The following is a 27,270-nucleotide window of genomic DNA, read 5'->3' as shown; positions in this document are numbered from 1 at the left end:
TAACAATGCGATCCAGGCAAAAACGTGACGAAGCACACACCAACGTCAGGATGATTTTCCGATGAAGTCGTGTAGAAAAGTCAGTTTGTCAAGAACACGAGGCATAGGGTGAAACATTTTGTCGGTTAAGTTACTTTGCCCGTTCGACATGGCGCGATTCACCCTTTCCCCAGGCACTTAAATACTCCCGCCCCCCCTCTTTTATGGCCTTTGTACTCCGCGTTGCTGCAATCAGGCCCAAAATAACTCATTTATCGGAAATTCCAAAACGACACGCGCGTATAAATCCTTCAAGTAAGAATGTGAAATGTTGTCAAACAGAAAAAAAAATGTTTCTTTTAAAAGTGCCTAACAGTCTGCAAACCTCTCGCCAAACGCATCGATTATTTCACTCTTTCCTTCCTTCTGCACGTTATTGCACAAGTGGAGACCTGCCGACATGATCTTCCACTCAAAAAGCAAAACAAAGCGCTTCCTGGTAAAAAATAAAAATAAATGTTGCAACAAGGTAAAAGGACATGTCAAAGCTTCACATAATGCAAAAATGATAAAAATGGGACATCAGGATATAAAACGACAACAGTGTTATACTAAGATTTTAAAAATCCAGGGATGGCTGTGATGGCTGTGTCAAGACAATAGAAACTAGTGACAGTATCTGTAACACTCCTGTTTTGCTGTGGGTCAAATTGACCCGTTGTGTCAAGTTTTACAAATCATGTTTGCTTCACATAGGTTGAGGGTAAAATTGACCCAATGGAATCCCCAGTTGACGGTCAGATTGAACCGTTTTTAAGTTTAACTCTACTGGCTCCTGCCAAAAATGTGAATTAAAATGTTCATATATATATATATATATATATATATATATATATATATATATATATATATATATATATATATATATATATATATATATATATATATATATATATATATATATATATATATATATATAAGTGGTCTCCAATTGACTCTTCAGCTTTTTTTTGTTTTGTTCCGAAGCCAGTCTCAACTTAGAGAGTAACTCAAAACTATGCCGATTATTATTAATATGACGATCGGACTGCTGTGTCCAAGCAAAGCTACCAGCTAACAATGCGATCCAGGCAAAAACGTGACGAAGCACACACCAACGTCAGGATGATTTTCCGATGAAGTCGTGTAGAAAAGTCAGTTTGTCAAGAACACGAGGCATCGGGTGAAACATTTTGTCGGTTAAGTTACTTTGCCCGTTCGACATGGCGCGATTCACCCTTTCCCCAGGCACTTAAATACTCCCGCCCCCCCTCTTTTATGGCCTTTGCGTTGCTGCAATCAGGTCCAAAATAACTAATTTATCGGAAATTCCAAAACGACACGCGCGTATAAATCCTTCAAGTAAGAATGTGAAATGTTGTCAAACAGAAAAAAAATGTTTCTTTTAAAAGTGCCTTACAGTCTGCAAACCTCTCGCCAAACGCATCGATTATTTCACTCTTTCCTTCCTTCTGCACGTTATTGCACAAGTGGAGACCTGCCGACATGATCTTCCACTCAAAAAGCAAAACAAAGCACTATATATATATATATATATATATATATATATATATATATATATATATATATATATATATATATATATATATATGTTTATATATCAATAAGGCTGGTGGAAAAAGTTATCCTGAAATTTTGTCCATACAAACACATAAATAAACAACAACAAAATAAAGCTAGTGGAACAAGGTATCCTATAATGTATATTGACAAGGGGAAAAAAGACCAGGGGAAACATTAAAATTAGTGTATAATTTAAAGGGGAGGGGAAAAAAAAAAAAAAAAAAAAAAAAAAAAGAGACCAGCAAGTAAAGTTTTAAACTTACATATTTCGTACTTTAAAAATGTCTAAATTTTTAAAAGGCCTATTTGATTTTGTTGTGGAAAAACTCTCAAATTGACCCACAGTAAAACAGGAGAATGTACAGTAATGAGGTGTCTCTGGGGATGACGTTCCACCTCTAGCCAGCTGGTGGCAGTGTACTCAAAGAACTGGTTATTTCATTTGAGGGAGGGAATGGGGAAAAAATGAATTCATAATTAGAGAGCCTACCCGCTTTGCTCCCTCGTTTGCTTAAAAACACACAAAAAAAAGAATGTAAAAGTGCTGCTGCTTATGAACTGACTTTGAGGTGCCTGGGAGGAGCTGGGCAGAATGTAAACAGGGGAGAGGGGCAACAGCCTAAAGGAGCAGTAAACACAAAAATAAAAAGAAAAAAGAAAAAAAAAAGAAAAAAAAAAGATGGAAATAAAAGGAGTTGGCTGGTTTCTATTGCATATTAGTGCTGAGTTTTGTTTTGTTTTTCCTGTTTAAAAGCAGCGTTTTTGCATCCTCAATCCAGTGTGGGGTGCCGCCTCCTTCTCCCTGCTTCCCTCTGCACAGTGTCGGGTCCGGATTGACTAGGCGAGTGCGTGTGTGAGGACTTTGACTGGCAAGCCATCCGTGCATGGCTGTGTGTGTGCGTGTTGTCTGTGAGTGTTCATGTGTGGAGGATGGAAATGGCGGTGATGGTTGGTGGTGGTGGGTGGATTGCAGCTCAGGCGAAGTACATGGTCCTCAGGGTGTCATGGTGGATCTGGACAGCTTTGGCCAGCGCCTGCGGGTCTCGACCGTTACTCTGGCCTGACACGTGGCTGCCCTCGGCGCTGCACGGTGGACACAGAGCAATATGTACAAAGATGAACAATCTTTAACTTACGAGGATAACATTTTATTTGCAGTTTTTTTTCTTTAAAATCCGTCAAAATTCTTGTTCCAAATCTGAACCCGTGCTTCAGCATTCAGTACAATTTGTCCGGAAATCTCCTCTCCATGCCTTACCTGTCATGCTCTTTGTCTACCAGATGGTAGCGGGCGCGGAAGGCCACCAGGTGGGCGTAGTAGGCGGGCGCGGGGATGGACACCGAGCGGGTACAGCGCACGTAGGTGTGGCACAACTGGTAGGTGAGCAGCTGGAACTCGTCGGCCGTGAAACAGTTGTCGTCCCACAGCACGTGATAGTGGGAGGGTCGGCTAGTGCCCTGCCACATGGAAAACAACAAATATTTGGATTTTGTTGCAAAAAAATATGAATTAAAAAACAGTATGCTAACGAGAGAGCTCACCTGTATTCCAGCATGACTGCAGAGGTAAAAGTCAAACTCGTAAGGATGTGTGATGTCTGTATCCACGGTCGTACCAGCAGGAATGTTTCCGCTGCGTCCAACCTGACAAACACATCAGCGCTACGTCACTTCTTGTCAATGTCACCCATCCCACATATTTTATAATTTCCCAATGAAATACTTTTCAGTGCTGCAACAAAATGTATATCATAAAAGTATAAATTATTTTTTCATATGAGAATTTATACACACATATATATATACATATTATATATATATATATATATATATATATATATATATATATATATATATATATATATATATATATACACACATATATATATATATATATATATATATATATATATACACACATATATATATATATATATATATACACACATATATATATATATATATATACACACATATATATATATACACACATATATATATATACACACATATATATATATACACACATATATATATATATATATATATATATATATATATATATATATATATATATATATATATATATATATATATATATATATATATATATATATATATATATATATATATATATATACACACACATACATATACATCTATACCTAGCTCAAATAGTCTTATCTGATAGTAAAGATGTTTTTTTGGGTTTTATTCAAATAAAGTTTTTTTTTTTTTTATCAAGAAAGTCTTGAAAAAAAAAAATCATTATAATAAGGAGGGAAAATATTTTTCACGCAAGATTAGTCAACATTTTTTTTTTTTTTAAATGTTCTAATTTGGCTGCATTCAAGAAAAAACAAAAGATGGTATCCTGCAAGAATAAAGTTGGACTTTTCAGAGAAAAATAAATTGTTATCGGTCGAGAATAAAGTAGGATTTTTTTGTCGAGACATTGTGAAGGGAAGGGAAAGTTATGTGATCTTAGAAGAATAAACAAATATAGTTTTATTTAAGACAAGCTGTAAGTCGTATGCCGTTGCTTCAAATCTGACAAACGAATCGTTCTGACAAAGCAGTCAGTTCCCACTAATGCCACCCATTAGCTATTTTTTAATTTCCCCTAACCCACTTTTCAGCATTGTAACAAAAGCTTACAAAAAAAAAAAAAGGTAAAACGGCAAACATTTAATAGTAGGGTATGCTCTTAAAGCAATAAAATCCCATCTGGAAGCTAAATGACTTGATGGATCGAGCGAGTCCGTCTCAGTCAAACAATTAAAAGCCTTAATGCTCTTGAGAGCTTACGTCTCCATGTGAACAACACAAACCGAGTATGCGGGCACTGGTGGCCTTGAGTACCACTCCGCAGCTCTTTGGGCGCTAATGCTTTAATCGAGCACTACTTAACAAGAGGCGGAAAGGTGAACGGCGGACCCCACTGCAAAAGGTAATCAAAGTTGGCCGTTCCGAGTGCTCTGCTGAGAGGAGACTTACTCGCTCGTTGCGGTCGGCACAGAAGAGGCGTGTGTGGTGGCGCTTTTGCACCACGATGTAGGTGATGCCCGGCTGGTACTCCTTCTCCAGGCTGATGCAGGCCTCGCGGATGGCCAGCAGCTCGTAATACAGCACCTGAACAACACAAAGCACACCCCTAATGTATGAATCGCAAACAACAACATATATGATACACAAAGTGTTAGGAATATTCGGCCCATGGGTGAAAATTTTGTTTGACCCTAAAATGCACTATAATCTTTACATGTGAACTGTGAAATATTGAATGTCACCAACTTATGAATATGGTAATTATGGAAATTATTCAACCTTGAGGCTATTCTAATTTTTTGATAAGCACCTGTATACAGTAAATCCCACACTATTCCGACCCTGTCACAAATAGCCTTTAGCATAGTTCATTGCCACAAATATGCCACCAAATGTTTCTTTAAAGGAAAGAAAAAAAAAAAAAGTATTTGATTTGTACCTTTGGCTAAAAAGCAAAGCAAATACATTTTCCGTTCATACTGAAATTACTACAGTTTCTATATGACGTGTTTTTATCATTTCTGTAGTTACGGAAAATTCCTCAAATGTCATCTGAAAGGTGACTCCCTCTATCTGCAAGTCAAAACCTGACCTGTCTGAACTGGCCTTCAGACACTCCGTCCCTGTAGAAGATGATGCGGGTGGGCTTGTAACGTGTGGACTTGTAGAACTGGATGAGCAGCTCGCGCACCATGGAGGCCAGATCCTGGATCACTTCCTGCCTGGGCCTCTGCACCCGCACAGTTGCACAGTAGCGGCTGGGGTGAGCGTCCATGCTGCCCACCACCTGGGGGAGACAAAGCACATTGGATCACTAATGAATAATGGTTGCAACAAAGTAATAGAGACAGGCTGCCTGTTCTCCGGAAAAATACTGGGTGTAAATACTCCAGATGAAACTTACTGCTGCAATCGAGGGCTTCTTGCCATCTCCGGCAGGCGGATGTGTCACATCTGCTCCCAAGAAGATGACCGGCTGCTGAAACACTGACGGACTGTGAAGAGACATACAAAACGAGATGCAGTCATTGCTGTAGTGAGCTTTCAAGAGCTTAAAGAAGTGAAGGGCAGCCTTACCGTTGGTGCGGCACCAGGATGTTGTTGATGCCCCCCAGCTTGACGTTGATCTTGAGGCAGAGGTTGGAGAGGGTCTGAGGGGACGTCTTCACCACGTTCTTCACCTGGACGCACTGAGTGGCCATGCCCAGTAGAGTGTCGCCCACCCGCTTCACCTCGGCTATATTTGGACATACAGCATAAACTTACACACTAGCTACTCACAAAACGTGGGTGATATTCGTGTCTTCTTGATATCATGTCAAAATGTGAAAAGCATGATGAAGAGGATTGCTAAATACCAGTTCATTCAAACAGGAAACGTATTGTTCCAGTCATGGATCAAAAATCTGTTGTGAATTTTGCAGTTCAGCTCCTTGTTCGATAACAGCTAGTTGTGCAAACAGTAGTCAAACATTGAACAGTTGGACATTCAAAAGTTTAGAGAAGGTCAAAATAAGTTGTTGTGAAGTTTTTATAGTACATTTTAGGTTCACCAAAATATTCTTAACTTTTGTGATCACAGTAATGTCCTGCTATCTGCGGAGGCTAGGGACAGAGCGCTGATGCTAATAGCATAAAAACAAGTTTATCAGTGAATAATGGAGGCTATGTTTGATAGATAAAAAAAATAATAATAATAATAATCTAGAATAGGTGAATTCTTTGTTTAGCTTAATTAGCTTAAGTTCAATACATTTGCATTTATTTTTCAACTGTTTTTTTTTGTTTTTTGTTTTTTTACATTTACTTCAAACATCCATCCATCCATTTTCTTGACCGCTTATTCCTCACAAGAGTCACAAGGGGTGCTGGAGCCTATCTCAGCTGGCTCTGGGCAGTAGGCGGGGTACACCCTGAACTGGTTGCCAGCCAATCACAAGGCACACAGAGACCAACAACCCTCCACACTGACAAGCACACTTAGGGACAATTTGGAGCACCCAATTAACCTGCCATGCATGTCTTTGGAATGTGGGAGGAGACCGGAGTACGCGGAGAAGACCCACGCAGGCACATGGAGAACATGCAAACTCCACCCAGGAAGGGCGGAGCCTTGACTCGAACCCGAGTCCTCAGAACTGGGAGCGGACGTGCTAACCAACCATCCACCGTGGCGCCCTACTTTAAACATTTATTTAGGTAATCTCCAACTTCAATGTGCAACACATTTTAAACTAATCAATTACCATACATTCCTGACTAAAAACGCATCGGGTTATAAACCACGGCCACTTGGTGTGGATTTTTTTTTCCCCCTCCCCACATATTGGCTGAGCCAGACTATAAGGCACGGATACATACCGTACGTTGTGAAATTAGATACTTAGGAGTGGGCATTTGCACATCAATATCAGCATAAAAAAAAGACAAAACAAAAAGCAATACATTAGCCGCACCATCACATTGGCTGCAGGGGTCAGAGCGTAAGGAAAAAGTAGCATCTTATAGTCCAGAATATACTGCAGGTACCTGTACATTTTTTATTGTCCTGTATTCAATGTATTTTATGGTTGTCACTCCGGCACCGTGAGCTTTCCCAAATAAGCACTTTTTGGTGGCACTCTTTGTAACAAGTTGGAGTACCACTGCTATATTGTATAGCTTGTCACGTTAATACATCGTCATTTTCTTACCATATACGGGGGTTTTGCCGGGCAGGATGACGATGATGAGCTGTAATCCGGCGTAGGTGTTCTTCAGATGCCTGAACATGGGCTCCACGCTGTCCGCTCCCTGGGCGTACTTGCAGAAACACGGCTGGCCCTGGATGGGCATGCCGGCGTCCTTGGAGATCTTGCGTAGCTGGTCTGTGAACGCTCTAAACAGACATTTTGTTACATTACTACCTCGTCAACAGCATTTTATTTTATTTTTTTAAATACAACGGTTTTATCTCTTCTGACTTGAGAATGTCTTCCCGACACTGGCGCTGTGTGGCAAAGCAGGCGATGGCCCACATCTTGATTTCTACTCCGGTGTGGAACTGCTTGCCCCTCATGTCCCACACGCCGTGACTGGGCGTGGCCACTGTGCGGTTCTGAAATGACAAGTGTAGTCTCACCGTGTGCACTTGTGATTATTGGAGTAAAACATGCAGACATTTATGAACTACAACGAACACTACTCAAACAAACACACATCTCATGAATCAATGCAGCCGGAAAGTATTCACAATGTTTCATGTATTTTAAAACAGTTTTCACATTGTTTTTGTGCGAGAATTTTGCTTGATTGAATGTAATACACCACTATCTAATTTAGCCATAACGTGAGCAACCAACAAGATTCGACTGCAATTTCCTTGTGGAGGCACAACTCCATCACCAAGTCTCTGTAGTACACTATGCAAATGAATGTAGTAAATGTCTGCAAATGGCACATGCAGCTGACATACATTCGACTATATGCCTCTTATCAGAAACCGGATTCCAGTCGCCACTTGAAAATGGTGGATCTTCACTCAGCCAAGCAGTGAAGTCATGCATGTGGAAAAACTTGGTAATGTGTAAATTTGCCAAATTTTTCCACAAAAATTCAGAAAGGGTTGCTCAGACACATTCAAAACTCGGCAGCTTACAAAAGATTTACTTTTAGTGCTATTGTAAACCTCAAAGATTCATTTAAAAAAAGGGAAAATACTTTTCAGAAGGCTACTCCCTACCAACAATGTTATAATTTCTTGAGGTGGTTAATTTGAGTTTTTCCTAAGTAAAAAAATTATATATATATATATATATATATAAAAAATGTGGAAATATTTCATAGTAAGTATAGTATATGTACATAAGTAAAAAAATGATTGATTAACGGAAATCTGAAATTATGTTTTCAATGACATTCTAGCTGATTGAGATGCCTCTGTACAGGCAAAAACACTTTACTTCTCCATTGTTCCCCTTTAAAACTCACTACACAAATACACTATCACTATCAAAGGAAAACTAAAACAGACCCAATACGGAAAGATGTTAATTCAAATTGTGGCCCAGTCTCAACTTTTTCTTTTTTTCCCCTCACAATTTTGCTTTAAAAATGCATTTGAGATTGAGCCACAAGTAGGTACAACAAACAGAACATGAAACCGAAGCCAGCATGTTAGTTTCCCCCGCTAAAGAAAATGGGAGGCAGCATGACAGACAAAAACAAGAGAATGGGTGTGATTTAAAAGAAGGGTACCATAAAGTGCTCTGTGCTCACCCTGCCGCCGTACTGCAGCATGGGGGCGGGTAGCACTCGCCCCGTCACATGGGCCATCTCGTCGCGCACTTTGAACTGGAACTCCTGAACGAAGGGGTCGGCGTCGTAGTTGGCGCTGCGTACCTAAAAGGAAGAGAGGAGGAGGGAGAAAGCTCAGCTTTAAAGACTTGAGTTGCACGTAACGAAGATTTGTTCTGTGGGGCTCACCAGCCTGCTGATCTCTTCCTGTCTGTCGGGTGCGGAGCGGGCAGTCGCCTTGATCATGGTGGAAGTCTGATTATCTGTCAGCTTCTTGATACATCGCTGACCGGCTACAATGTTACACACCTACCAAAAAGAACAGAGGACGTCACTTTTCTCTGCTTTCTTTCTCTTCGTGGTTGTTGTGTGTTTTGGATAGATGGTGTCTCTCACCTCCAGTGGCAGGTAGGTGTGCTTTTGCTCCTGGCCCACCTGCAGACAGGGTAGGTGGGGGTACTTGAGCTGCAGGCTGTACTTCTCCCTGAAGTACTGAGCTACAGTGCGCTCCACGGTCTGGCCATTCTCCAGCTGGAGGGGGAACCTGCGAGAAAACAAAAGCGTACCGTGTCAACACCTACATTAAAACGCTGCTTTGGGCAGAGACTTGTAAAGGTCGGGGTTCAAATGTTTTAAAACCATATACTTCTTCTTTAATGAGTAGAACATAAAATAAAAATGGTTCATTTAATTTTATAACATGTATGGTCTAAAATAAAAACAAGTAAATTATCTTCTTTGAAACATTACGTGCGAGAGGCAATGTGCTAAATTTAAATTGTGAGCACTGGCGTTAATGAGATACAACCATGTTTAATGACTTTTTTACATTTTTGATACTTGAGGATAATTAACCCTGGAACATTATTATTGCTGTTCCTGAAAAAACAACATAAGAGTAAAATTTTTAATTAAAATGTACAGTTACACCCACAATTCCTTTTTTTTTTTTCACACGCATATAATTTACAATAGGGGTTGAATACATTAGAGTGCAACTGTAGGTGACAAATCATTAAAGCTTAAAGTACTCCTTTATTAGTTCTAATCTTGGGTCATGTAAAAAAAATGAATGAGGCTTTTTAAGACGACAAACGGTGAAGGGCTGCTTCCCGACTGGATGACTAATGCTGACTCCATAATGAGCCAGTCAGCAAGCATCTGGTTACTGGGTTTTCGATGTGCAACCGGTCTTAACCGCCCCTGTGCAAATGACCACAGAACCATGTCGCCTTGTACAAGGCTCCGAGGGTGACTCACGTTTGATGGCTGGCCGGCCGGCGGGTCACGTTGCAGACGCGGTACTTCCTCCGCATGGTTCCGCAGTGCGTCACTTCCACCTTCAAACCTAATAAACACAACAAAACGAAAAGTTTTCCTCTCAAGCAAAAGAAACTTTTTTTAGTCCCACGAAACGGCTCCAGTCTTTACCTTTGATTTCTTTGGTGAATTTGACCCTGTGTGAGTCGGTGAGAGGGCGGGGCTGCTCGTCGATGTTGTGGATGTCCAGCACTTCGCACATGAACTGGATGACCGGCTGGGCCTTGTAGAAGGCGGTGGCGGACACTGCCATATAAAAGACAAGACATGTCATGGCTTGTATCACAACTTGTTCGCAACCGAGGGCGACATGAAATAGCATCGAAGCATATAAAGGGGACACATTTTGTAAAATAGACACTTAAAAGTGCTCTACACAAATTGCCGTGACTCTGGAGTGGCATCCAAGTTTGAAACTGAACCACCAAGTAAATCTTTCTGAAAATGTGTGCGTGAGTGAGCCCTTCATAATTTCCGACCCACTATTACCTAACAGTTCATCTAGTTTACATAATGCCACTCCCACAACAAGTTTCTTCGCCCATGACTAAGCAATCAGTGAATAAAGATTCACCGTCTCCAAGCATTGGTCGGACTACGCCACCTGAAATGTTCCGTCGAAATCAAAAGGTAAGCAGAGCTGCATTGAGATTTTTTTTTAATTTTTTTTATGTAAAAATTAGCATTAGGTCTGATAATAAGCACAAATATTTGATTTAATTTGTCAACATGATGGGTGTTGGTATTGTCTTGTGTCAGTTTGGCGATGTGTGAAAATGTATTCGCAATTGCAATAGTGTATGAGGCAGGGTATACAGTAGGGATGTTATGATATCCAATGTCACGATACGATATCACGATACGATAATTATCACGATGTTGTGGGGAGGTTGGCAATATTTAAAAAAGGTCACAATATTGTAAAAAAAAAAATAATAAGAGCTCATAATAAAAAAAAATAAATAAAAAAAAAGATTGTGCTTTTGTACATAACGTTATGGTATTATTGTGTTTCTTCATCATTATTATCATTATTATTGTGTTTCTTCATCATTATTATCATTAATATTATTATTATTATTATTATTGTTATGTTATGTTGTTAATGCACGCACACATTGCGTTCCTCCACATATTAACTTCACAGGCGTTCCCCTTCATTTGACAATTAGTGTAGATTTTAAACATATTAGGGCCAAAACATCCCTAATGAAAATTAAATTGCACTAAAAAACTAGCCACCAGATTGCTTGAACTGCACAAATGGAAATCAACCTGACTTTAACAGATGTGTTGCATTTAAAGATTGTGAACATGACGACGATGATATTGTGGCAGTTTTAATATCACGATACCGCGCTTATCGTTACATCCCTAGTATACGGTCTACAACGGCATACTCAAAATGGTCTAATTTCAGCAAAACAAAAAATAAGTTTGCTATAATTCTTCGTTCTTAGGGCATTTCGATGAAAGCATTCTAGACTAAGATACCTGAGAACGGTTTTCAAATCATACGGGGGGAAAAATGCACGTCTCCTTCAAAGCACTGTCTAAGACTCAAGACGTAAACCCAGTACATTTGTCTGTTGTTTGTACACTGCTATGTCAGCTTCCTGTGCTAGCAACTAGCTAATACAGGAAAGTGAGACCAACCTGTATTGAGTGGCGTGAAGATGCACGCGGTCACATCCGCCATGATACACCACTTTTACCACTGGGGGAAGGTGACACTCCACCCCACACACACACTTACAGACTATGAGTCAGACATGCTAAATGCAAAATTGAAGGGTGTCACTTCTCTGTAATCACATTTATTTGAAAAGAAGAAGTGGCTGAGTGTGAGTGTGTCATTTAATGTGAAAAACAGACTTTCTTTACCCTCACACAAGAGTACTTAGCTACCAAATTAGATTTGAAGCCTTTCTACATTTATGACAAAACTACAATCCAGTGTGTGAGTCCCGCAGTTAAGATGGCGGGGAAAATGACACAATGAGAGAGAAGGGAGGGATTGTCTTGAAGTAGTCGGGAGCAAAAAAAACCTAGAATAGAAAGGAAATGCTCCATGTAGCCAAATATACAAACAGAGCCACCACTCACACACATCTGACATCACAAACAGCCTCCACCCCGCCCTGCTCACAAACCACCATCATACACACACACACAAACACACACACGAGCATCGATACACACATAAAACACACACGGCCATCTCTCAAAGACACCCACACACGTACACTTCCACAACACAGCCCCACTCACACATCCACACGCTGCTTTGTTTCCATAGCAACCAATTAGTCAGCTCCAATCCAGCCCAAAGGACCTCGCTTCCATCCAGACGCAAACACCCACAAGCGTCACTTGACTAGCCCAGGTCACAAGTGTTGTATAGCAGTCCGCAACCTGCTGCTCACCGTCAATGTTGAGCATCATCTTCCACATGGCGGGCCGGACCGACTGGTGGAAGCCGAACCACACCTCTCGGCCTCCGCCCAGGGGGTGATCGTAGCCCTCTGGAGCTGAGAAGAAGGAGCGGCCCACCGGCGTGTACCTATGAGGGGGGTGGGGGGTAAACGTCTTCCATGTCAATCATGTGGAATCAGCGCTCATATCAAAAAAGTTATGCAGCATTGTTGAATTTTTTCATGGGTTTAATTAACCCATTAAGGCCGGAAGCGCATGACAGCGCTTCTACCATTAGAGCCGGGAGCGCTCCAGCGTGCTTCTCCCTTTAAAGCCAGGAGAGCGGATACGTTAATTTGTTTTGACCAATTCTTGGTCTCTTAGCCAATGAAATGCATCAGAATATGCACGAGAAGGTGACGTTGGCCTCGTAGTATGTCCTGGAATTTTAATCGAGCATTTGTTGCTGACGCAGATTCGCGGGACTTATGAAATAAATTACGTGTTAGACAACGGCACGGGAGGAATTTGAATCAGTTTAACGAGTCGACAGTGACATACAGTTATGAAATACGTTTGTAAACATTGAGGATGTTGAAAATTTCAATGGCTTTTAACGGAATGGATGACGAATAATTACCACTCGATCTCCCGAGATTATTACAACTGTACTCCAGTGTTGAAGGTAAATATGCCCGCAGATGCGACAGAGTTGTTAATAATAATAATAATAATAATAATAATAATAATAATAAAATAGAAATAATAATAATAAACTTAGGTTTGTGTGAACGCCACAGGTGTAAGCGCTGAAATGCTTTTGGAATTATGTTTCTATCTGGTTCAGGAGCTGAGATATCAATTATTTAGTAGACATTGACAATATTGTTGAATATCAGGAAAACTTCAGTTTTTCTGGGGTGATTCAAAAGTCACCGATAGGTTTTAGAGGCATGTTTTGGTAGGCACTTTTGACCTTAATGAGTTCATAGGTAGATGGCACCAATCCGGTTTGCTTGGTACAAAATTGGCTGCTGTCGTGGTTCCATTAAAACATTTAGCAGATTTTACGTATAGCGCTTTAAATTCCATCTTAACTGTCACATATTTTGAAACATATTTTACAAAGTTATCTAATTATGAAAATGTGTTCCAAAGTCCACCCCAAATAAAAGTGACAACTGATGGGCTAATGAAAGATTCTCTGTAGGCTGATTGTTTACAGTACACAGCATGAGCAGACATGAGGGCGTTGGCGAGCTCTTATTATACTGCATTGTGGCATTGAGGTGCAAAGGGCACACATTTTCCAATGTGACAATATGTCAGGATGCCAATGCGATAGCAGGGCCGCTGTAAACAAACCCAAATGAAAGATGGATCGAGGCACCTTTTGATAAAGCTTTATAGAAGCCACAGTGAGATTACATATGACGGCGCCCTTGCCGAAGCTGGGGAAAGTGATATCAGGTTAGAGGATGGCCTGGCTGCAGCGAATGAGATCCCATTGGAGCCTGGTTTGATTTCCGTTTGGATGGCGGTGTCTGATACTGATACAGAGCGGATAGACAGTACAGTGAACCCGTTCATTGAGGGACTACATTACAGACCCACCTGCTTTAGGTCAAAATGTTTTATAAGACCACATTTCTTTTACCCCTCCCACGGCCATATAGTGAATGATGAACCACAATTTAGCAGAGGTCTCAGAGGGATTGCATAAAACTCACTTCATGGACGGAAGGTGTCTCAGGACCACGTCCACGGCGTGCACGGGGTTGGTGCTAATGGGCTTGTCCAGCTCCAGTGGCTCAGGCATGCTGCGGCCCGTCAGCACTTCGTGCAGCATGTGCCAGCTCACCAGGGACACGAACTTGATGGACACTTTGAAGGGACGATCTTTGCCCCCCTCGCCTGGTAGAGTAACATCAAGGTCCACCTGAGAAGAGGGCGAGTAAAGTTATAACAGTCAATGGGTTTTGTTTGTTGTTGTTTTTTGTTGTTGTTGCTGTTGTTTTCAACAGGGAGGAGGAGGACAATTCAGTAATAAAATATTAGTAGGAGGAGAAGACAAGAAGGACAATGAGGAAAATGAGGTGAAGAGAGAAACTGTTGAGGAGCAAAAGGAGAATAAAGGATGAGCAGTGGGAGAAGGAAAAGAGGAATAACAATACAATGAGGATGAAGAGAAGATGTAGAAGAAGAATGAGGATGAGGATGACAATAAGGAGAAGAATGTGAGGAAAACATGAAGGATCAGCAAGGAGAAGATGATGTAGAAAAAGGCAAAGGAGAAGTATAAAAAGATTGTGAAGCTGACAAGACGAAAAAAAAAAAAAAGAGGATAACCAGTAGAAGAATGAGTAGAAAAAGATGATGAAAATAAGGAGATGAAAAAAATAGGAGGACATGCAGAAGAATAGGCAGTGGAGAAGAAGATGGGGAAAATCATGTCAGATGAGAAGAATGATAAGAAATAGTGGAGGATGAGGAGAACAAACAGGACAAGGAGAAGAACATGAGGGCGAAAAGGACGCGAACAAGGAAAAGACGTAGAAAGAGGGAAATGAGAAGTAGACAAGATAAAGAACAGGAGGATGAACAGAAGAAAAAAGACCAATAAAAGAGCGAGAAGAAAAGGAGGAAGATGTGTAGAAGAGGCAGGAGGAGAAGAAGTTGAAAAGAATGAGAGATGAGGAGAACAGTAAGAACAAGGAGTGAGAGGAGAAGAAAGGACAATCACGAGAAGAGAATGAGAGTGAGAGTGAATGAGAAAGAATGAAAATTTAGGATGAGGAGGACAAAAAGCAGATGAAAAAAAGGACGACTAAGGAAAAACAGGAAGTACACATGAAATCTAGTAAGCACAGTCTTTCAAAGCATTCAGACTGCAGTGTCATTACTCCCTATACTTTTTTTGTCCTATGTAAAAACGCCTTACGTAAGCCAAGTTAAGTGTGTATGTGTGCGTGTGGTTATCTGACCCCCGTGGGCGCCACAGGCAGCGGGTTGGCCGTGTACAGACTCCTCTTGCCATCATAGACCGGCCTGCGATCCCCGAAGATGGTCACCTTGAAGTGCTGCACCATGGAGTCAACCACCTCCCTGTGACAAATCAGTTCACTCTTGTTACTGTCACTCAGAAGAAACACAAAACAGCGTCCGGGAGGGCGGATGCTTACCTGTTGACTCGTCGCGGGCACTTGTCAGGCTTGATGTCCACCTCGTAGAGGTAGACGTCCATCTTGGGGATCTCCACCTGGAAGCAGTTGGCCAGCAGCTTGATGGGCTTGCCCATGGTGCCATAGCCGGGCCGCCGAGGCATGGCGAACAGGGACTGGGCCCCAACGGCTCCTGAGGGGAGGGGCACAAAATGGAGGAAAGGATGAGTACGTTCAGCCTCTCTGGTACGTGTGACATCAAAATCTGAAAAGAAAAAACAAAGAAAAAACAAAGAAAAAAAAGCACTCTATACTGAAGCCTTTCCTCATCAGTAATGATATAAGTCATTCTTTGCAGAGGATAAAGAATATATGCTTTAAGCTAATCGAGTGAGTTACGTGCCACCATACGGCATTTGTATTTCAACTTTTTACTGGCAACAGAAATGCGGAAAGAAAAAAATCAAACAATGGCTTTTCGTTTATCTAAATCACCTCAAATGTACATTATTGGGTAAGGGCAGGCTTCTTTTTTTTTTTTTAAGTACACTAGTTAAGTCAACACTTATCAAGTAAAGATGTAAACCACACAGTAATCAAAGATGTAAAAGAATTTGAAACGTATGCTACAACGCAGTCTTACAACAGGAGTAAACAAGAAATTATGTAGAACCCGAGACATAATACGCAGGAAGTAAAACGACGTAAAAGGTAGACGCGAAATATGTTAATATGTATAACACTAAGTAAAAATGTAAATATTAGCTTTAAATCCAAAACTGAAATAAAAACAAAGTAACAATCATTAACTTAAAACATAACCCTTCAGTAAAAACAAATTGACAAAAATCATGACAATATTACAGTTATGTAAAAAAACAAATATAAAGTTAAGTTACAACTAGTATAAAATATTAAGAGGATTTAGAGACACAAAACTCATAAAAAAAAATTTTCTAAAACATTTACTTATTTCCTGGGGATGCAGCAACATGCTTTGCTAATTTTAATTTTTAACTTGACCTTGCACTGACCTATAAGAAAGAAAAAAAAAAGTCTTGCACAAAACAGAATAGAAAACAAGCACGCACACACACAGTAACTGATAAACACATCCGATTGTGTATAACGGCAGAAATTCCAATATCAACAATAGCGTGGGTGCTACTAAGAGGGGAAAACACACTGCAGAATGAACTGTGAGTGACATTTTCACATACAACAAAAGCCCCCCTCACGCCAGCCCTTTCTCCACGCTCTGGGAATCCAACGTATTTATCGCACCGAGATGTCTTACACATGAGTCACTCTGACTCCCCTTTGCCCCCCTTACAAAAAAACACAGCTTAAAACGTGCCGCGCACATGCCGGAGCTATTTTAGTGGCTGCTGAGTCTTGCCTGCCATGTCACGCTTGAGAAAACCTTTTAAGTCACCAGGCTATTTAAATATGGCACTCGTATCCCCCCCCCACCGTCACAAAGATGGAGATCTTAGTTTTGTAAAGCCTGCATCAGTAAATCAAAAGTGATTCATCGCAGATTTGACTCATGTGCATCGGGGGAAGTTGAGGCCCCTTCTTTTGGGGGGGGGACCAAAACAACATAAGTCTTGACTGAGTATGTGTTTGTTTACAAGTCAGTGCCCTGCTTCTCTGGGGGAAGTCTGGAATTCCTGACACGCAAAAAAAAAAAAAAAAAAAAGCATGAAAGGTTTTTGTTATGATAATTCCCTGAAGGCCCTGTGCGCGACACAAAAGATGGAGAACAGATATTCCTCAAAGCCTTCATTAAAGGCCACAGGCACACACTTGTGCAGCAGGCAGACCGAGGGAGCCGTCGTCTTAATCGGACCGTAATTCAATTTGGGGCCGGATACGAGTCGGTTTAGCACAGAGGTTGTGAGGGAGTGGCAGGATTAAGTGGGTGCAGGCGTGGACATTTGACGACTTGAAAATCTCGCCACGAAGCTGGTTTCCTTTGGCCGCGAGTAGGGAATACAAGACTTCCTAGTTTTTGTAGCCGACAATAAGGTGATGAGAGTTGAGTCGAAAATGTCATTAATATTTTTTTTTCAGTATATCTAGTTACTATAGTTAAAATTAAAAACAGAATGTTTGTGATGCCATTTCCAGTCACATTTAAAAAAACAAAAAACAAAACAACCAACCCCTCGGTTCGATGAATGTTTGACACATAGCATTAAAGTCTTTATTTTTCAAAGACGAGGAGCTAGCTCCTCCAGCCAACATTGCAGTACTCTATCAAGTGTTGCTATAAGTGGATCTAAACATCATTAGCGACTAGTTGACGTCAAGCTGTAAAAGTCATTGAGTAGTAAAGTAGACTAGTCTGTACAAACCCAAGGCATGAGTCACAACATCCAGCTGTTAAGACTCGGATGTGGCATTTAGCAGCCTGTTCAAATTGTAACGATTTGACGACAACAACAACAACAACAAAAATGCTGCGACTTGTTGTCCTGCTGGTGGTTTGGGTCGCATCCACGTGATTGCCTCTGGCCGCATTCTTTGGCTTCCTGCAATTACGAGAGCTTGTGTCTCTCATATGTTGACTAAAGTATTGGGACGCCTACCCACTGTGTATTCCCACTTGTAGCTACTCTAGGGTATTTAAATAATTAAATGCAAATTCAGGAGCATGTGAAACACCCATGTGAAATGGGCGTTAACACTAAACACTTTTATGGACGGAAGCATGATGAAGCAAGTTTTGCATATTCGCATGAGTTGTCCTTTGGGTATTCCCTCAAATATTTTTAAAGGATTGAGCATATGACCGATTATCCCATAAAAATGGATTCTGTATTATTAAACACTATAACATTTGCATGCGAGTTGCAGATATGATTCTTCTCCATTTGGGGTCACCATCCTCATGGCGACCTGGCCTGGTGAGTGACGTGGGTGTCAGCGCATTCAGAGTGTAGAGTTGGCTGGCTGTTAAGTGGCTAACCTGTTAGCATGCCGCGTTGAGTGACTCGTGGACATCGGCAGCTTGTGCATAAGTCTTCTCATTAATATTACGCGTGTGCTTATGCACCGTTTGTTGAATAAAACGGTGCACTGTGTCTTAGACCACTTGCGGGGCCGTTATAATGTGTTCTGACTACTGACTAGCGATGGTAGGCTATATTATACTGGCTAACATGAATACGTTACCTTGTATTGTATTTTACTGAGCTGTTGGGGTACACATTTTCTATGTGAAATTATCCCAAACTTAGGACATACTGTCTTTTACGGACTCTTTCCTCCTGGTTCGCTGCCTTTGTGCCAGCTACACGAAGCAGTGCTTGTTGCAACTGCAGTAACTTTATCCCATGTGGAAAAATTATTCCTACAAAGCTTCCGTGCAGGCCCAGATCTTCCTTCGATCTTTTTTTTTTAAATCAAATTATTTGAGTAACTCGATTATCGTTGCCCTATGCAAGGCCATTCCTTGATCGATTCACCCATTAACTAACTTATGCCCAAATTCTGGAGGCTTGGACAGATAGATTTCAAAACTGCCAAACATATAACATAAAAAACTCCCATTGGTGAATGAAACACAGTTGTGGCTGTGATCCAAAGTGGTTGTGGGGACGGTGAGAAGCAAGACTGACATCGATCACCCCCAAGTACACAAACATCCATGCCGCTCATGAGTGCACACACACGCACACAATACAGCTGTTGTGTTTGTAATCCACAGAGGCCTGAGCTGCGGGAACACAGCACAATGGCGTCAGTCTCACACACACTGCGCATACACGCAGATTGATTGACAGCGCCTGACTCCTCCCCCTCCACGTGCCCTTCCTGGGCCTCTCTGGGGTGTCGCATCTGGCGCCCGCGGGAGTCGCAGCCAACGCCGCCACATCCTGCACGGTTAGTCACCACGACGTGACAAAAATACCAGAGGAGGAGGAAGAGGAGGAGGAGATGATTGGATGAAGTCTCTGTGGTCCAGCCTTAAGGGATCAATGGAGCCAAGCCAGGGAGTGTCAGCTTTTTTACGCCAACTAGAGCTGCTTTAAGCTAATTTACAGACGGGCAAGTAAGTCAAACATATTGTTGCTGTCAGGTAAAAAAACATCCCAAGTCCACTTTATGGCCAAATTGTCTCCTATTGCCGCCAGGGCTGTCCTTCAAAAACAATACTTGGAGATTTCAAATGCAAAGGCAGACATCTCTTTTTTTGTAGATTGAGTAAAATTACTGAGTTAGGCTAATAGGCAAGGCTCTCAAATGTTTAACTTTAGCCTCCTTTTAACTAAAAAATTACCAGTAAATCAGCTTTTAATGAGCTTTTATACAAAAGTCTGCTGCAATTCAGGAATGTCAAAGTAGGACATTTTCCATGCAAATTAACGGGAATAAACCAGGAATTTGCTCAATTGAAAGTTGCCACATAATTGGGGGAAAAAAATCGATTTTAGCATAATACTGGACTATTGCAACCAGAATTCCTGGAAAGCAATGTTGAATATATATTTAAAAAAAAAAATGTATTTTTTTTTTTTAGGGCTGTCAAAGTTAAAGCGTTAATAGATTAATTAATCACAGAAAATTGTCGCATTAATCACATATTAACGCAGATTAATCGCCTGTCCGATACAGCTGATCATATTGGTGGAAAGTCTATTACATGGTTACATAACATAACATTACATCATGGCACATACTAAATAAAAGGTTGTAAACACTAAACAGGTGCAGAGAGTATCCTCCATTAACTTTAACAATATTGATATGACTAGGGTGAGTTTTATTTGTTGCAGTGTGCGAGAGTGGCTGGTGGTATGCATGGTGAGCAAGGTGAGACTATTTGAGTACTGGTATTTTAGTTGTTGTACAAATTTGTGAGAGTCACAGCATATTGAAACGTGTTGGACCAAGCATAGAGAGCACACTGGTGGTCTGGTGACGATTAGCCTCATTGGGGATGGCAGACGGGGGAATGCGGTGGGGTCTTCTATTGTCAGTCTGAATGAAGGGAGTGAGATGGGTAGTGACTGCAAATGAAGCCCGCCTTGATCGTGAGACTACGCTGAAGCAGTCTATTTAGCCGAGCAAGTTTCCCATTGAGAATAGAGGCGGTGACCAAGGAATGGGGGCGGAGGCAGGCAGTGACACACACACACACACACACACACACACACACACACACACACACACACACACACACACACACACACACACACACAAAAGAGCGGGAACATTAATGATAAGAACGTGGAGCACTATCCCATATCAAATGATCCCGTCAATTACGTACTAAATATGCAAACTGCATTTTTAAAGTGCTTAATCATCAAACGTATTAACAGGTACACAGTGAAGGAAGAATGTATCCTCCACAAAATGAGCTCATCTATCCATCCATTTTCTTGACCGCTTATTCCTCACAGGGGTCGCGGGTGTGCTGGAGCCTATCCCAGCCGGCTTCGGGCAGTAGGCGGAGTACTGAACTGGTGGTGAGCTTATCTAGATTGTTCAAAAAGTTAGAACATGATGATACTGGAGTGTCAGAAAATCAAGTTTAGTTCATTCAATCTTCCAGTATGGAAGTACTATCCAACACTTGTTTTCAAATAGGGACATAAATCATAAAGGGTTTTGTTTGAAGAAGTCTCCAGGGGTTGCTAGTGAGTTCATTTATTTGCTAGTCAATTCAATCTAAACTAACGAGGAAATTTAATGGGTTGATTCATGGATCGAACTCCTGAAATTTTGATGTTCAATTCATGTGAAAAGTACTGAGACATTGAACAGTTGGATATGTGCATTCAAATGTTGAGAGAAGGTCAAAGTTCAAATGAGAAAATGTAATTTGGATATACCAAGCCCTACCACTAATAGTGAAAATTCACTACAACCAAATCTACCCCTCCACCCTCACGCCAAAAAAAGGTGTTTTGTAATTGAGTTAATAATGCCAAAAGAGGGCAGCAAAATAAATAAATTAATAAATGAAGATCATAAAAAGATCAACTCCATGCATCTAGCGTGTACACCATCTGTAAAGTTTATACTGATTTTTAGATTCATCATGAAATTTCACCTGAAAGCAAACTTTTTGTTCTGTAGAATCCGTCAAAATAAGACAACAACTGTTAAGCCCCTCCTAATATAAATCAGAACAATCCTGATATGAGATCTCCAGTAAGACTGTGACTAAGTTTAGCTTCTCAGCGCCATCGTGTAATAGAGCAAGCTGTGTATCAAAACGAATTTGACTTATTTTCTGCCAGGGGGGAGAGCCTGGCCCACATTTATGTGGCAGCCGGTGTTAATCTGGTCTGCCGCTCGGACAAACGCGGCAGTATCGCCTTTCAAAGCTGGTCGCGACGGTCATTTGCATGTTCTCACGCGACTCTGCTTGTAACGGCAAGTGCGACTGAGTGTGCAACAAGTGTGTGTGTGTGTGCGCGTGTGCGTCTGAGGGTGACGCGAGAAGAAGGTCGAATTTCAACAGGAGGTGGGCGGCGGGGGCGTTTGGCGCCACCGGCCCAGTCGCAACATCAAGGCGAGAGTGGAAAGCTCAAGGCTGACTAGAAGCTTACTGTGTGTGATTCACACACACACATGCACGCACACCCACACCCACACACACGGACGCTGTGAGCAAACACCGTGCTGACCGGGGGCCCCTGCACGGCGGACATTTTGGGTCGGTGTCATTACCTCACTCGCAGGCGGCGCAATCAGAGGCCCACTGTTTACATCCTACGCAGGATTCCATCCAAAAGCCAAGCAAAATTACACAAGCTATGAAAAGTTGTCAAGCGAGCTGACATTTCACGGAGACGCACAAATTAATAGAACTGCTGACGATCTTTTGTTGAAGTGAAAATCTGCGAGCAGTGAATACGCCAGATAAGTGAAAGCTTGTCAAATAAAATAATGTATAGGTGCATCTTAATTTACAGTATAAGATATAAATATTAAAAGGTTAAAAAGTGAGACTCAGACATAGATTCATTAAACATGGGGAACTATTTTTCAAGGCTACTTACTAACTAGCGTCAGTATTAGGGATGTTCGATACACAACTCTTGGGTAGTCACCGATACCAAATACTGATGCCACTCACTACTACTCCATAAAATTCTCCCCAAAAATGACAGATAATTGTAAAGAAAGACCTATAATCCAATATAGTATATTAGTGTTAGACCGATATGGTTTTTTTTTCAAGGCCGATACAGACACCAATTATTAGTCAAGAGACCGATAACTGATATTTCAAGCAGATAGTCATTTTCAATAAAACAAAATTTTAAAAACTGAGTTTTTTTTATTTATATATATATATATATATATATAATTAAACATACAAAGAATGGCACCTTCATTAAATTAAAAAAAACTAACAAGTCAATTTCTGCTGGAGATAAAGTTTTCCAAAACTTCAACATAATTTTATGTATTTTTTTTAAATAAAAAGTGCAGTGAGTTCCCAGTGTCAGCATCATTTTTTTTTTAAATAAAGTGGAAATTTAAATAAAACCATAAATACTAAATAATAAAATAATAAATAAATAAATAAATAATAAAAAATAAATGATCATTGTAGACAGTGAAAAATGGTCAAAAAAGTTAAAAATGACTTTGAGAACATTAAAAACTGTCTGTGAGCATCTTAAAATCCTGATGAAAACCCGAAATTTCGCTATGTTCGCAAGGATTCCCCACTCGGTGCAATACCAACTACAAACCTTCAGATTCGGGAAAAAAGGCCAATGCCGATATTTGTCAAAATGCCAAATATCGGCACCAATAATCGGTCCGGCCGATAATCGGTGTATCCCTATAGTCCCTATTTCCTTTAAAAAAATAAAATAAAATAAAATAAATTAATGGCAATTTTTTTTATTCCTTTATTTTTTCATTAGTTCCTGATCATAAAACAGTCACAAGAGGGCGGCAAATGCTGGTCATTTCTTGAAATTGAGGGTTAACATTGGCTGTAATATACAATGTAAAAAAATTAAAAAAAAAAAACGAAACATTTGCCACTGTTAGTAAATTTAGACTATCTTTACTTATTGAATTGAGAATACCACTACAGAAGACTACTTCAAAAACAACAAATCAATTATACTCCATTGTTAGCAACCCAAGCTAAATTTAGCTCTTCTCTGAGATACAAAGCTAATTTCTCAGTCAAGATGCATCACTTCATCGTGAATGGGTGAGCTTAAGTAAATTTGTGAATGTTGGATTAAAAAGAAGCCAGTTTCATTTGCCTCATGGATACTGTGAGCTCTTGTAACAGTATTGTCAGCATTTGAGGTGCTCGGTTACTGGGAAAACACCTCCTGGTCCCTCATGTTACATGCCACAGGAAGTGCTGAGACACTAATGAGGAGGATGAAGAGGGGCGGGGGTGTGTGAAGATCAAATGATGTCAACTGTGCCTCCGGCCAGTCCGTTTGCACGGTCGCATAAGTGGAACTCTTCCATTACAGCAAACAAAGCCGGGCAGTTTGTGCCGTTTAACCGTCACTGGGATCACAAGTGGGGGCGAGCTCGCCTGTCAAGGACTCACTGTTGACATTTGCATTATTACCAGACAAGTACAGTAGTTGTAGGTGGGGGGAATCTGTAACAGTCAGCACAGTGTTTGCGATCACAGTGTCATTTGTTTTGTGAAGGGTTCTTCCCTTGGTTTAGTGTGATGAAGATTCTCAGAGATATGAAAAAAAATAACACTCAAAATGAAATTGGGTGGACATGTCTACGGTCACAGGACAAACTCCTACTAGGGAATTTGCCCAAATGAACCCCAATCACAAGCAGGTGTCATAAACAGATGAATGACTCAAAATGCCAAAGCTTTTTTTTTTTTTTGCCTACACATCTATTGAGGATTCTCAGAAAGCACCTGACAGCACTTTCACCGGAATTTACCCAAAATGAACCCTGAAGCAGTTATTCAACATAAACAGGACAAAATACACCTGCTGTTTGTAATAATTGTGAGCAGGTTGGAGCGCTCAACAACGGCAGTACGCGTTTTAGTAATGACTCAAGGCCTAACATAAGAGCAGGCACGGCATGTTTGCCACTACCAAACATATTGAGGTTAGTGAGGGCGGTCAGCCATCCACCCCACCCAACCCAACCACAGCCTTGAAAGGAGAAACCACTGTCACATGCAGCCCCCCTTATATATGAAATAAAGGGACCCCACCACAGAGTAGCCATTCACAAACATGGAAACTGGTGATTTTCTTTTCTTTCTGTAAAACATGACTAAAACAATAAGATGAAAAACAATTTAAGGATTCTGCAAGATCAGTTTGAAATGATACCAAAAGCCTTATTTAGTTTGCGATGTATTTAGGCTTTTAACTATTACCATAGATAATCAAGATCTTGATGGTAGGGTGCCTATTTGTTATTGTTTTCTATTTACATCGCTAACTCGCATGAATAGCAATGTGATGCGGAAAACTATCCAATTTCACTAAATTGGTCCAAAAATTAGCGTTCAAATATTCTACCAAGTATCTCATCGATTACCGTAACTGATAAGATAAAAAAAAAAAAAAAGAAATGTAGTTCGTTATGAAAAAAAACATGATTCAGTTACTAATTTAGTTTGATTTTTACTATTGTCTTATTTTGATTAAATGACAAAGACAATCAGTCTGATTTCATGGAGGACTACAGAAATCAGATACTTGCTGTAAAGAGGCTGAAACAGGGACAGCTCCAGTATTTCTTCTTATCCAGGGCTAAAAATGTGGCTTGAGCGATACACAGGGAAGCGGAGCAAATAATTTATAACTATATGTTAGTGTTTCAAATAAAAATGTTGAAGGGTCTTAACTGGGACTGCAAGCGACCCCCTTGGCCGCGTTGTATCGCCATCCCTGGGCTCAAAGTATAGGATTAGGACAATGTTGAGTTAAACAATGGCTCTACCCGATTAATCAATTATCATAATAGTTGTTAATTAATAGAATAACTGTTGCGGCTGAAGTTAAATGCAGTAAAATTGGTCTGTATGGAAAAATGATTGCTGCAAAGCTTCGAGGCAGATAACCCTAATTTATTTACTTACTACATAATAATGGATTATCTTCCAACTATCTATGACAGTGACGTACAGTGCCAGCACAACAGAAGGCATTTAATGAACCCTGTAGTACAGTTACCTGCTTTTTGTGACACCTAGTGAGGAGTCGTAATCTTTTTCTCATCTAAAATATGAACTGTGCGCACAAAAAAAATGTTGGGAAACACCACGTTACCGTTTGCCTCCACTTGGTGTGTGTCGGTGACAGTCTCCCTGACTACAGTAAACAACTTGGCCGGTTGTTAACCTGCAAGGCCCCGCATCATACAAAATGCGATTAAAATTTAAGAAAAAAAAATGTCTCACCTGTAGTTCCGATTTCCATTCATGAGGTCACTGCCCGGTTTTCTTCCCGGATCTCACTTGTCAAAAAAAAATAAAAACTGCCTGGTCCGCCTGCTTCCTCCCTCCTCCGGGTTCTCCTCCCTTCAAGCCGGTGTCTCCCCGCGGCTCAGCGACGCCTGTGCCCCCGCAGAATGGCGGGCTCCGGGCCTCTTCGAGCCCGCCTTGCCTCTGGGGGAAGCTGTCAAACCTTAGGCCGCCCTCCACCACCACCTCTCCCTTGGCAACGTGTCCAATCCCGGGTGTCGCTGCGAGCGCGGCGCCTCTCGGTTTAGCTCGTTCGTGAAGCCTATTTTTTATTTTTTTTATGGGAGGGGATTAAAAAGTATCTCGGCGGTCAGGAAGTCATCGCAGCCGGGTTGAAGAGTCCAAAAAAGAAAGACGAAGAAGCGCATATGGGGGTATATTTAAACCGTGTCACGCGTAATTACACGTCGGAGAAACACGCTAACGTTAGCCGGTTAGCTCGCTTGCGACGAGGTGGAATTGTGACGGTTACTTTTACCAAGGGAGGGAGGTACAGGGGAAAAAAAAACCCAAAAAAAACAGCAAAACAGGCACTTTCACCGGTTAAATTTCTCGACACGACGCCGGCGTCGTCGTCTTCGGCAGCTCGGTTGCCCAAAATTGAACGGGGGGAAAAAAAATTCTAGCTGTCAAATCCTCGGTATACGCCAAGAGTTTAGATTTTTCCCGAGGATGACAGATGAAGTGTGAGGCAGGCAGGCTGGTTGGGGATCTCGCCGAGGCGAGCCTGCTAAATATGGGCAAGTCGGCTTCTGCGCCGGTTACGTCACGTTCAGAGCTCCGCCCTTGACTTCCTGTTAAGGCGCTATTACGTCCTCGGTGATGCTTTCAATGTCATTTTCGCTCCCACATGGATTTGAAGTACTTTTGTGTTCCATTATTTATTTTATACGTACTAATTATTGTTCATTTGAGCAGTTGTTCATGTATTGGACTTCTGCTTATGTACATATAAAAATGAGATCTCCTTTCCAATATTCGTGTACG

At 41.0% G+C, this 27,270-nt stretch overlaps 1 protein-coding gene across 2 annotated transcripts; it reads right to left on the bottom strand.

The window, feature by feature from the left end:
• Positions 1-1,813: 1,813 nt before the first annotated feature.
• Positions 1,814-27,017, bottom strand: ago3a (argonaute RISC catalytic component 3a). Of its 2 annotated transcripts, none has more exons than XM_077527498.1 (19): positions 26,221-27,017; positions 15,843-16,014; positions 15,645-15,765; positions 14,391-14,599; positions 12,672-12,808; positions 10,357-10,491; positions 10,186-10,273; positions 9,322-9,469; positions 9,115-9,234; positions 8,887-9,030; positions 7,614-7,747; positions 7,344-7,528; positions 5,728-5,887; positions 5,555-5,645; positions 5,243-5,437; positions 4,600-4,734; positions 3,145-3,246; positions 2,861-3,060; positions 1,814-2,685 (listed from the first exon to the last, which is right to left on the bottom strand). In XM_077527498.1, exons 1-19 carry the CDS (start codon positions 26,237-26,239, stop codon positions 2,577-2,579), a joined length of 2,604 nt encoding a protein of 867 aa, XP_077383624.1. In that variant the 5' UTR covers positions 26,240-27,017; the 3' UTR covers positions 1,814-2,576. The 2 variants fall into 2 exon arrangements, with proteins under 2 accessions (XP_077383624.1, XP_077383625.1); XM_077527499.1 differs by having other exon boundaries at positions 8,908-9,030.
• Between the last annotated feature and the right edge of the window lie 253 nt (positions 27,018-27,270).

This window comes from Festucalex cinctus, chromosome 7, assembly GCF_051991245.1.
Source record: "Festucalex cinctus isolate MCC-2025b chromosome 7, RoL_Fcin_1.0, whole genome shotgun sequence".
NCBI classification, from domain to species: Eukaryota; Metazoa; Chordata; class Actinopteri; order Syngnathiformes; family Syngnathidae; genus Festucalex; species Festucalex cinctus.
This window is presented reverse-complemented; position numbering and strand designations above follow the sequence as displayed.

Bases quoted from the DNA above. Each gene is read 5' to 3' on its own strand.
- ago3a (XM_077527498.1), bottom strand. The intron at 7,748-8,886 runs GTACCCTTCTTT...TTGTCATTTCAG, and splicing joins TGAGCACAGAGCACTTTATG to AACCGCACAGTGGCCACGCC. The intron at 5,646-5,727 runs GTAAGGCTGCCC...GTCTCTTCACAG, and splicing joins ATCCTGGTGCCGCACCAACG to TCCGTCAGTGTTTCAGCAGC.